Raw genomic sequence first — 11,759 nt, 5'->3', positions numbered from 1 at the left:
CCTTCCTAACCTGCAATCTTCTTCCTGACCTCTCCGCCCCCACCCCCACTCCGGCCTATCACCCTCACCTTAACCTCCTTCCACTCATTGCATTTTCAACGCCCCTCCCCCAAGTCCCTCTTCCCTACCTTTTATCTTAGCCTGCTTGGCACGCTTTCCTCATTCCTGAAGAAGGGCTCATGCCCGAAACACGATTCTCCTTCTCCTTGGATGCTGCCTGACCTGCTATGCTTTTCCAGCAACACATTTTCAGCTCTGATCTCCAGCATCTGCAGTCCTCACTTTCTCCTGGAAGACACTGATTATACCCAACGATAAAATGCTGGAAAATCTCAGCAGGTCTGGCAGCATCTGTAGGGAGAGAAAAGAGCTGATGTTTCAAGTCTAACTGACCCTTTGTCAAAGCTAAAAAAAAAGGGAAATAGGAAGGTACTTATACTAGGCTGAGAGAAGGTGAGTCATGGCTCCAGAAGTAAAGTTCAAAATTGACCAACATTAGATGTGCTTTCATGATTGGCCCTTATTTGGTAAATAATCTGCATGCGCAAATAATTATCCTGACAATTTGGGATATCTACTCAAAAGTACCTTTAACATACAGAGGGTACTGTTCTTTGCAGACAAAGAACATCTGTATTCATTGCCCTTATTTCAACTCAGCAGGATTGGTGACAGTCATTCTCTGGTCAAGACATTGCCTTGAAAAATGAACCATATCAGTCAGTCTGCATAGCTTAAATTAGACAACACAAGGTAGTTAAATTCAGTCACCATCTACCATTCTCCATGGTAACACCTTTAAAACTTGGAGTCCACTTGGCAATGAATCAGCAGTCTCCTCTTGGAGCATTTGGAAAGCTGCAAATGCAGCTTTCCCTTTTTATTGGTATTTCACATGAACTACCCTAATGTGTGCAAGATAAAAGCCTCAATAAAATGTATTTTTTTAAAGCAACTTTCACATTTTATACTACAAAAACTATTGAGATAGTGATTGGAAAAAGGATCCAGATGAGATTACTAACTTAACCTGCTTTATTGCACAATACCAAATCTAAGGGAGCTTTATTCCTAACTTATTTCACAAGTTGTTCTCAGAAATGATCACAAATCCATTCAAAGAATTCATCTCTCAAATTAATTTGGCACAAGTTTCTAAGTCAATATACTATTTCCCTAAAACTATTCCATTGTAATTGCTGTTATGCTCCAAATAATTCTTGCTTAATTCCCTCTAACAGTATGGATACTGGTTGGGGCCTGAAGTCTACTTACATAGACTTTCTGATCCTTTTTTCTCACTAATCTCCACCCATTATGTTTCTACTTCCTAAGGTTCTGATGGTACTTGTATCATCCTCTACTGTGAGGGCCATTCCTCCTCCTATTCCATTCTTTTTGTCTTTTTGCAATGTTATGCACTCTGGAATATTTATTTCCAATTATGGTACTGTTCCCAAGGGGTAGAGAGCTGAAATAAAATTCAAAGACAAAAAAAAAAGTGTGTGAAATGGAGACTGACACAACGAATGGGAGTAATAAAGTCTGAACGGCAATATAGAGAAAACAAAAATAAGTGATAAAAATTACTGGTGGAAAATAAACAAAAGCAATAAATAAGCATAAGATGAAGTCAAGAGAATGGACAGGCAAAGAGAGATTTCTTTTGATTTTTGAGAAACAAATCAGGTGATTAATCAACAATATTTTCAGATTTTCAATGCTGAAATTCTAACAATCCATATTATACTGTCACAAGTATAAATTTGAATCTGTAATGAAATAATTGGTTTATTATGTAGTGATTGGCAGAGTGTGAATAGTTTTGTAAAATTTTATGCACAATATATTGGGATATCCAGATTTCTCAAAATCCATACTTTTTTGGAAGCAAGTTTCTCTATATTGTATCTACTCTGTAAAAGTTTAGGAAAATGACCGACATTACCTAGTTCACAGAATTGGATGCAATATTCCCAAGTTAAACATTTAATTTTTTTTTTCTCTTTTATCCACCTTGCATTTCAGATGCAAAAACAAACTGGCAGAAAAACTCAGCAGGTCTGGCAGCATCTGTGGACAGAAAGCAGAGTTAACGTTTCGGGTCCAGTGACCTTTCTTCAGAATGTGTGTTCTTCAGTGTTCTGACGAAGGATCACTGGACCGAAACATTAGCTCCACTTTCTTTCCACAGAAGCTGCCAGGGCTGCTGAGCTTTTTCAGCGATTTGTGTGTGTGTTTCGGATCTTCAACATCTACTGTTCTTTGTTTTTTTTTCTGTATTTTATAAGATCTGATTGTTGATTTAATTGATAAAGACATTGTGATGCAACCTTCAGGTCCTTCCAGTTGAGTGTATGAGCTTGATTCGATACACAACCCTCCACACTGTGAACGAGAAAACTCTGGAAGCTAGATTAAAAGGTAGAGTGCGTGCAGAAAATAACGTTATTTTCTGTAAATCTATCATATTTGAAGCTAATATCGAACAGTTTAAGAATTAGTTTGGCTTTGACAATATAAATCTTTCCAGAAAAGTGATTTTCATTAAAATTAAAAGAATTAAAACTTCAAACGTTGCAGAAATTAGTGCACCATCCATACCATAGGATGCAGTTATCAGTTAATTTACTTACTGTCATTCTTTCCTTGGGTTGCTTAGCAACAGAGAATTTCTGGTCTATAACATAGGCACCTTCAACACTTCCAGAAGCTGGATAAAAAGAATGCCAAGTTTAGAATACAACATTAATTGCCACAAAAATGACAGTCAGATAGAAATCAAGATGCAAATGAAAGCAGAAGACTTAAAATCAGTGTTGTCATAAGGGATGGGAAGCAACGGAGTGAAGTACAAATTACCTAAACTGACAAAAAAAAAAGCTCAGTGGGGAGGAAATCTTTGTAAATTTTTTTTAAAATAAATTATTTCTTAAAAAAATACAAATGGAAAACATAATTGCATGTCAAGCAAGTTATACCTGAATATCTTGAAACACGAGAAATTAATATGAATGGATATCATGATGCAGGTTGCAACACTTTCCCACCAGCACACAGCAATTTATGCAAACTTTCACAATAAGAATTATGCCACCACTTCAAGGTTAAGACCACAGTACTTGCAAGCTTGTGCACGACAAGCATGTGTGATCATGACTGCTGTAGAAAGAAAAAATGAAAAGCACTGAATACGGATAAACTTGCAAAAGCCCAATGGCTGAAAAAAAGAGAGTGCAAGGAAACAGCCAGTCGAGCAATGAAGTCCATGTTTGCCAGCCACATTGCAGGGTTCTCACAGTCACCTGTCTGCTTCCGTTTAGTACAAGGAACGTGAGTTGGTCTATGATATCTTACAGCTGGTTTTAAAATGATTTTCCTGGAAGGAGATCGGGTCTGAATTTCTGATTTTTTAGTAAGTTCAGACTTCTTATAGGCTGTTAGAGGAAAAACAAAAGCAAATATGAGGACAGGAACAATGTGTTAGGTCAGGTGGAATGATCAATATCCACTTTTAATTTAAGAAATTAATCAGGAAGAATTTAGAAAATTAGATATTACTACTTCTTGTTATTGTTTATTGTTATCTAAAGCTTCTACAGTCAAATTTCTCAGAGAACATAATATTACTACATAGGCACAGTACAACCACCTCACGTCACAAAAATGCAACAAAACATAAAATGCTTCTTTTGTATGAACCTTTTCTCCTTTTCTTGTCTTCTTTGGAGACTGTACTGATATCTTTTTTTATTATTTTTCTCTCAGGTGTGGAAACTCTGTTTTTCCCAGTTTTTAACACTTTGCCTTTCCTATGTTTGTCTGAAGACAGGCTGATGAATTCCTTCTCTGTCTTCTCCTGTTTAGTAACAGCAACTGGTTGTGATATTATGATACTCTCTTCATCTGCAGAATTAAAGTGCAACAAATCACTAATAGCAACAGGGCTCAAATACAAAAAAAATCAAGTTTTAAAAAAAAATTCAGTAATATTAAGTAATATATTATAATAAAGTACAATACTTATTTATTTTTAATAGAGATTTTATAATTTAGTCATAGCTGATAGCTATTAAAGTTTTATAGGCACCTTGAGTATCCATCCATAGGCTGTCTGTGTCCATTACTGATTCATCAATACTTTCGTCTTCTTTCAAGTCTGTAGGGATTTCAATTTTCTCCGGGATAATCGCAATTTGGACAGCTTTTGCAGGCGATTCATAAGACTGTCCTTCTGTTGACCGGGTTTGTTCAGTAGGGGTAAAAATATCCTCAACATCATCATCAGGCATGGCAAATCTCACATTATGCCCTACATCCTTTCCTCCTTCTAGTGTAGTCTGAACAACTGTAATAATGTCATCTTCAACTGTAATGACAGATTCCACAATTCCCCTCTCCTCTTCTTCTACACGGGTATTTTCAGATGCTTCATAGTCACCCGGGTCCTCATGTAGAACAATTTCCGGCACAGGAACATCAAACAGCAAATTGGACTTAACTTCCTCTTTCATGGTTTGCTGAGCTTCAGCAGGTTCTTGCACTGAAACAAGGATTTGCTGATCACCAGATTCTGCTTCAGAAACTTTACCTGGTGCAGGTCCAGCTTTATATTCCATAGTTTGCTCAATTGGGGCTATTACACATTCAGCAATATCGCTGGACAAACCGAGCACTACAACATCTTTCACTCCCTTCTCAGTTTCAATAATTTCTTGCGTGGGAGATGATTCCTCAATTACTTTGTGATCATAATGCACGATTTCTATATCATCGCTTGGTGCAATATCATTACTGGGAAGATGGGGCTTAGTGTCATCCTCCACGATATTGTTAAGCTGAATTGGTTCTGGAGCAGGGGCAACCTTTCCAGCTACCTGGTCAATTTCCTCCACTTCAAAACTTACTTCAGATACTGTAGCCTTGCCAGGCAAATTAGGCTCAGTTGAAGCTATCATCGTTTCTGAGAGTTGAGTGATTTCTTTTTCAGGAGTTTTCTTAGTTATGACTTTATCAGCAGTCTCCATTTTTATACCAGTTTCCAATATGTCAGTCTTAGTGAGTGGACTAGATTTAGCTTCCACAGTCTCTTGATGTTGTGGAGGCTCTTGAGCGGACACAGCTTTCTCAGATCCTTCCTGAGAAAGGGCTTCTGCCACAATCTCCTCAGCAGGCAATTTGGGCCTGGATTCATCTTCTGAGATATTCTTAATTTGAACTGAGTCTTGAATAGGAGGGGTCTGCTGGAAAATTGTGTGATCTATGCTATCTATTTCTATATCCACATCTAGCACATTATCCTGCCTGGGCAATGTAGGCCTTGGCTTATCTTCCAAGACTTTCTTGGGTCGAGTTTGTTCTTGAACCAAAACACTTCTCTCAGGTTGCTGACGATCGGTAGTTTTAAGTTTGGAACTTTCCACAGTAAGGTCGCTGGGCAAGCTAGGCCCTGGTTTATCTACCAAGTTTGATTGAACATGTTCCCGAGGGGAAGTCTCTTTCTCAGACATTTTGTAATCAACAAATTCGGCTTTCAAAGATGTTTGCAAAACTACGTTACTCGGTAAATCAAACAGATCGTTAGATTCATTGACATTTTCAGTTTTATCATCTAGAAGCTTAATTGGAGAAACGTCTTTTGGAACTTTCTGAGCAATGGTAATGGATTCATTTTGAGTGCTAGATTGTATCAGGGCAGGGTCTTCAGGTAAATGATCTGGTTCAGATTTGGCAATTTGGTTTGAAACACTTAACGAAACTGTTTCATCAGTCTTGACTTCTGACTGTGCTTCCAAAATAGTATCAATTTTTAACTCCCTGTCTTCTGATAAGGTACTAATTCTAAAATGGGAATCTTCTTTCTGCTTATTTACATCTATTTGCCTTCTAATACTTTCCTCATTTATAGGCTGAGAAGCAGCGCGTATTTGATGCAGGAAAATGCTGCCGTCCTCCAGTGGACTTTTAACTTCCTCAGGAGTTGGTAAGGGAGCAGAGTATTCAAAAACACAGTAGCCCATTTCCTCTGCTTGATTAACATTTTTAATAATCAATTTGATGCTTCCAGTTAAAGCCTCTGAGCCAGAAGCTATATTTTCGGTAGGAGATTCACAAGGCATGGATGCTCTTCGAACCACTTCTGTTTCTGTACCTTCTGAGCTCAGTCTCGTTCTAGTAACTCCTAAATCCAACATTTCAGGCAAGTCAGGAACCACAACAGTGTCATTTTTGTAATCATCTTTCAAAGCATGGGGATAAGCATACTGAGCATCTAATTTTAGGCTTTCTTCAGTTGATTTTTCTTTAGAAACAGATACAGTTTTATCTTTTTCCACTTCAACAGGAAAATAAACTTGTTTCTCCTCAGCAGGTGTAGTTACTGGAAAGAACTCTGCTGACTCCTCCAAACTCATTCCTCTGGTACAGGCAAGAATATCAGAGGCCAAGGGAGACAGAGATTCTGGGGGACCTTGGCTCTCAGTTTCCACCTCCAGCGCTATTGAGTCTAAAGGTGCTGCAGGCAAATTCAGCACTAGCTTTTGCAGTTCTTTATCAATATTTGCATCAGCACTAGAATTGGTTTGTTGAGATATTACTGTGGGGAGCTCCTCTTTGGCCAGATGGCTCCGCTGAATAGGTAAAGGAGTTTCATTTTCCACAGTGAATTTATCTTCAAGAGGCAGCGCTTTAGCCTGTACATCAGCAGGCAGCGCTTTAGCCTGCACATCAACAGGAGGCACAGATGTCTGGGCAAGAGTGCTATAATGAATTCCTTCAGCTGATACATCATTTTCAACTTTGTGGGCATCCACTTCTGATTTTTCATGTAGGGTGTCAGAGAATTGTGGCACCACATGAGGAAACCTTGAATTCTTTTCATTTGTAATGGTCATTTCATAATAACCATCTTCAGGTGGTTTGGCACCATTTTCACCATCATCTTTCAGAACAAATGTTTCAAAATATTTTGATATTTCTGGTTGATCTTCCTCCACCTTGTCTTTCAAGCACACGGTAAAGGTGTCATATTGTTTGTTTTGGATTGTTGTACTAGTCAAGCTTTGGAAAGTTTTATCAGAATAAACATTTGAATCTGATATTGGGCATATATTTTGAGGTTCTATTTCTTTCTCTTTAACTTTCTCTCGTTGAATACCTTTTTCTTCAGTTTTCGTAGGTGTGTCATCAACTTTTTTGATACTTGAATCCATACTACATGGCTCTTGTTTAACCCTCTCAAGCATAGATTCATGACTTAAAAGGGAATCACTTGTAATGGGCTGCATACCATGTTGTACATCTAGTTTAGATTCTGCCACATATGACTGGGCAGTCATAGCATCAGGCAACTGATAAACCTCTGATACCTCAACACTGGCTTTACCAATATCCTTAAACGGAAGGTTAGTTGGTTGTTGATCAGACACATATTTAGAATATTCAGTTTGTAATAAGTCTGTTGTACTGTACATTGTCTCTACTGTTGGTTTTCCATTCAAATGTTCTAAATGATGTTGTGCACTGTCTGTGGAGCTGTATTCAACAGATTCCAATCTGTCCTCTGGCATTGAAAATACATCAGCTATATGTTCAACCAGCTTTATTGTATCAGGCGTATTTTTCCTTTTATCACTTGAACTTTCTAAAGCTTTGTCTTCAATTGCACTGTGCGCAATTACAGGTAATTTGTCTTTATGCAATTCCTCATGCACTTGTTGGTTTTCCTGGAGCACATTTTGCACTTTGCTTTCAATGACTGAAGTGGTGGTTGCAACCAAATCTATTTTTGCCTCCAGAGGTGGTAACACATAATTATTGTTAGTAACTGTCATTCCTGTAGCCGACTGCTCTTTTTGTGAAACACCATCGCTATCATTCAATGAATCTTTTGCAGCAGCTATTTCAACATCTTGTGCACAGATATCTGTATCTGAAATCCCCGTACGGGACTGTTTTGATGAATCTGGAGTTTCAAAACTATCAAGAATATTTTTACTGTGATCTAAAACAGATTTTCCAGGCAATGCATCTTCAAGAGTATCTTGTGGTTTGAAGATTTCATCTGCTTTCTTGGCAGAATCTGGTTGCATTTGGATAGCTTTATTTTCTGCTGCCACCATGGAAATGCATTCATCTTCACAAACACTGGATTGCAGTGAATTTGCATGATGGCTAGTAGTGGTTTCAACATTAGAAGGTGCTAAGTCTTCTAGATGCTGTGCTTTCTTGAATGAAATAGGAACAGGTTCTGTTTGCAAATCAGCTGAAGTTAAATCCTGCTTCTTGGAAGCAGCTTCCTCTGCTGTTCGAATGCCATCATCATTATATTTATTCAGTGTTGATAAAGGTGATAGGTCAGATTTTTGCTGTTCAGGAATATTCTTATCTTTGACTTCTGTCACTGACACTTCTTGCAACGACGGTCTTTCCCCACAAGTAGCAGAGGATTCTCCGCTTGTTGACAGCTTGTACATCTTCGTGGCTGAAAGCAGATCTAAAGTAGGTTGTTGCATGCATAGAGTTAACTGTTATTAATACGGAAAACCATTCCATTTCAAATATTTTTGCCCCCAGTCAAAAGGGTGTGCATTGAATAAAAATGAAGTGTGCAAATTTGTTCAACTCTGCAGCATAACATTCAGCATTGGTGAAAATAGACTAAATATAGCGTTGGGCCTAAACTGTTATGAAGCTGCTACTAGTTCTCAGACCTGCTTAGTTAAAAGAAATGTAAGTTAGCAGTACACTAATTCAGAGAAACAGGGCACAAACCAACCTCTAAACCTTCTAAAATTTAAAATTCTGTATTTGTTTTATTCTGTAAGATGAAAAAAAAAGACTGTACTACATTAATTGACCTGTGATTTATTTCAAGAATAAAAAGCATGTTTGTTTCTCTATTTATATTTTCGGATGCATCTCTTTGCTTTCTTAGAAAATAGGTAAATTGCCTTTTCTTCATTCTTTCTTTTTAAAATATGCATACTTGTGGCTGTCTTGTACTCTACATTGTTAATATTCCTATCGCTGACTGACTTTTTTGTGTGAATGTCTCTTGGCCTCCATTTAAAAAAAAAACCTTTCTATCCTCTCTACACCAGTTAGAATTCTGTTTTAATTTTATAATTGGTTTCTCATCTCTTTTGGAGATGCAGATGCATTATGATTCTACTCAGAAGAATTCTTTGGTGTCTTCCTTGACACAGAAAGGATGTGGGTTGTGGAGTTCGAGGGCAGAGAAGATGATATGCCGGGTGTACTTTTACACCAAGATAAATACTCTTATCATCACGCTTGGCACAAAAGTCTTTATACGGCTAAACACATTGTTCTCTCAACAATTTTGGCAAAATCCTATTTATGTCTTCAACTGTACACTTGATTTTTTAAAAGAAAAGCTTCTCGCTAACGTCATTTTTGTTCTTACCCACTACCAGCAAATCATCTTAAAAACAGAAGTGATTAATTAATGGTAAGCAATTGCCATAGCCTGAATAAAATAATAAATGCAAGATGCCAGCACCAAAACACGAAACAAAACGATCTCTTTTCAAAATAATCCCAGAGGTAAGCTGAAAAATACAGAAATGCAACTTAAAAAAAAACTTTGAATCATGAGTAAGTCTACGAATTAGAAAGCAAGAGAATCAACTCTAAAATAATTAATACACACTAGCAATGTAGCTGGCAAACATTGAGGCAATGAAAAGCCTGTGCTTTTTTAGAAATAAAATCAACTTGGCTGCAAAGCATGTGACATCATGGAAACAAAACAACTCAAAATGTTAGGAGGAGTGGTGGGAAATTATTGTTGCTTCTGTCACCAGCATCAGTCAGCTAAAAGCAATTTATGCACAACAATTAAATTATCCTTAAAGCAAAATATCTACTAGTAAACATTTGGAAGAGATAAGATTCTCAAAAGGCACTTATTTTGTGGAAGTCAACAGGAAGACACACCTTCTACAGAAGGTGGCAGTTCTTCCAAGGACTCAAATTCCCTAAGAATCATTCCCTTTCCATTGGGAATCTCAGCTGGCACACTGTCTTCAGTTGATGATGTGGCCTCCATACATTTGGAATCCTGAGCCTGGGCTCCAGCTTCTGCTTGCACTAAGTGCTCAGCAGACCACTGCTCTTGAACATGCTCTTGCTTAAGAGCTAGTGCTGGCTCCTCTTCATCAGACGCTGGACTCTCAACAACTTTTTCTACTCAAAGGAAGAAGTGGACATGTCAGGACAAGAGACAACACAGATGCTGTAACAAAACAGTTTTAATGGGACACTTTCAGCTCTGTTTTGAGAAAGTAACCATGTCATTTAAATACAAATGACAAAGGGAATTTGATGAAGTAACACTACCTGAAAGAGAAGTGAAAGCATATTTAAGAGTAGCTCACAAGGTGGGGGTGGGGGGGGAGGGAGGTTGAACATAATGCCAAAGAAAGGTTTTTCAGGGCTATGGAGGAAAAGAGTAGTATGACTATCGGACAACACTTTCAAAGTACTAACATAGCATGATGAGTAAATAGTATCCTTTTCCTTGATTCCATGCACAATTTAGTAAATATTAATAGAAACGGTTTATTTCTTCTGATCAAGTACAATCCATCTAGGAATCGGTTTTCATCTTTAATTTGTTTTGTTGGCAATTGCTATTGTCAATTTTCTTGGGAATTTAACATCTCTGAAAATGGCAGAAATTCATGATGACAGAGTCATGGCTCATAGCTGCCATACTTAATTTCTTTTTAATGTTTCATTACAAATTACTTAATAATGAGTAAGCTGCTCCAGATTCAGATTTATAAATGTATAGTTTTGGTGTGTTTTAAAGATTTATGGATATATCTACTTCTAGCATGATAAAATATTTGCAGGTCACTAACATTATATACAGTTGTAATCAGTTTTACATGTCACAAAATCACCTTTAGCTTTCTTTTGGTATCAATGATCAAATACACGATATAGACTCAAGGAAGAACTTTCACACACATCCTCAACATGGTGGACTTTCCACGGCTTTTGCTGGATATGCTGACAAGTGTACATATTGCTGAGAAGAACAACGATGCCTGAAACTAACTTTATTTGCATTGTAAAGAGGGCACTTTGTTAAATAATTAATTTTTGCATGGTTTAACTGTGCTATGAATCCAGTTTGGTATATTTTTTGAGCAGAATTCAGCTTAAAATTATTAAATCTAAATTGTCGGGGAAATTGGGATTCTTTAGTAAGGAAGAATTTTAAGAACTCACTGATTTTTCATGTTTATGACCAGTAGAGCTGATTCTGCAGTCTTCTTCATTGTATTTCAAATTTAAAGCAACTTCCAGCACTTTAGTTTAGAAATACTTGTGGCTTATTTAATAATTATACCATTTTAAAAGAACTTATGAAATTTGCAACAAAAAGCACAATATTTTAACAGCCATGCTTCATGTCATCAAAACACTATATACAACTGAAAAAGATATTTGACTTGTAGTTTCTGATTTCATGGTGAATTCTTACATGAGCTGACACTTTCTCCTGAGGTATAGTACAGTACCTTGCCAGCTCAACACTGCAAATAAATTAGTGTCACAGGCCAAGAGCTGAAAGTGTTTCAGTGATTTACATCAATACTGGAATGAATATAATTGTGCATGCCAGAAATGAAAGCTATGTGGAGCACTCACATATTTAGTGCAGCATTAGGTGAAAGACATTGTGAATAAAATAACAGTTAAGTGCACTGAATTCATGATTCATG

At 37.2% G+C, this 11,759-nt stretch overlaps 1 protein-coding gene across 11 annotated transcripts in view; it reads right to left on the bottom strand.

Moving 5' to 3' along the window:
• The window catches only part of map2 (microtubule-associated protein 2), a 146,289-nt gene that overhangs the window by 36,906 nt on the left and 97,624 nt on the right, over window positions 1-11,759 (bottom strand). For 9 of the 11 annotated variants that reach the window (XM_043693043.1, XM_043693048.1, XM_043693050.1 and 6 more), the window contains 4 exons: window positions 4,091-8,494; window positions 3,703-3,906; window positions 3,306-3,437; window positions 2,637-2,713 (listed from right to left, as the gene is read on the bottom strand). In XM_043693043.1, the coding sequence (XP_043548978.1) occupies window positions 2,637-2,713; window positions 3,306-3,437; window positions 3,703-3,906; window positions 4,091-8,494 (4,817 nt within the window). The remainder of the gene's footprint in view (window positions 1-2,636; window positions 2,714-3,305; window positions 3,438-3,702; window positions 3,907-4,090; window positions 8,495-11,759) is intronic. The other 2 variants (XM_043693046.1, XM_043693047.1) reach the window with 1 other exon arrangement.

Source organism: Chiloscyllium plagiosum, chromosome 7 (genome assembly GCF_004010195.1).
Source record: "Chiloscyllium plagiosum isolate BGI_BamShark_2017 chromosome 7, ASM401019v2, whole genome shotgun sequence".
Classification (NCBI taxonomy): domain Eukaryota; kingdom Metazoa; phylum Chordata; class Chondrichthyes; order Orectolobiformes; family Hemiscylliidae; genus Chiloscyllium; species Chiloscyllium plagiosum.
Note: the sequence above shows the minus strand (reverse complement) of the source record. Positions and strands in the feature narration are given on the sequence as shown.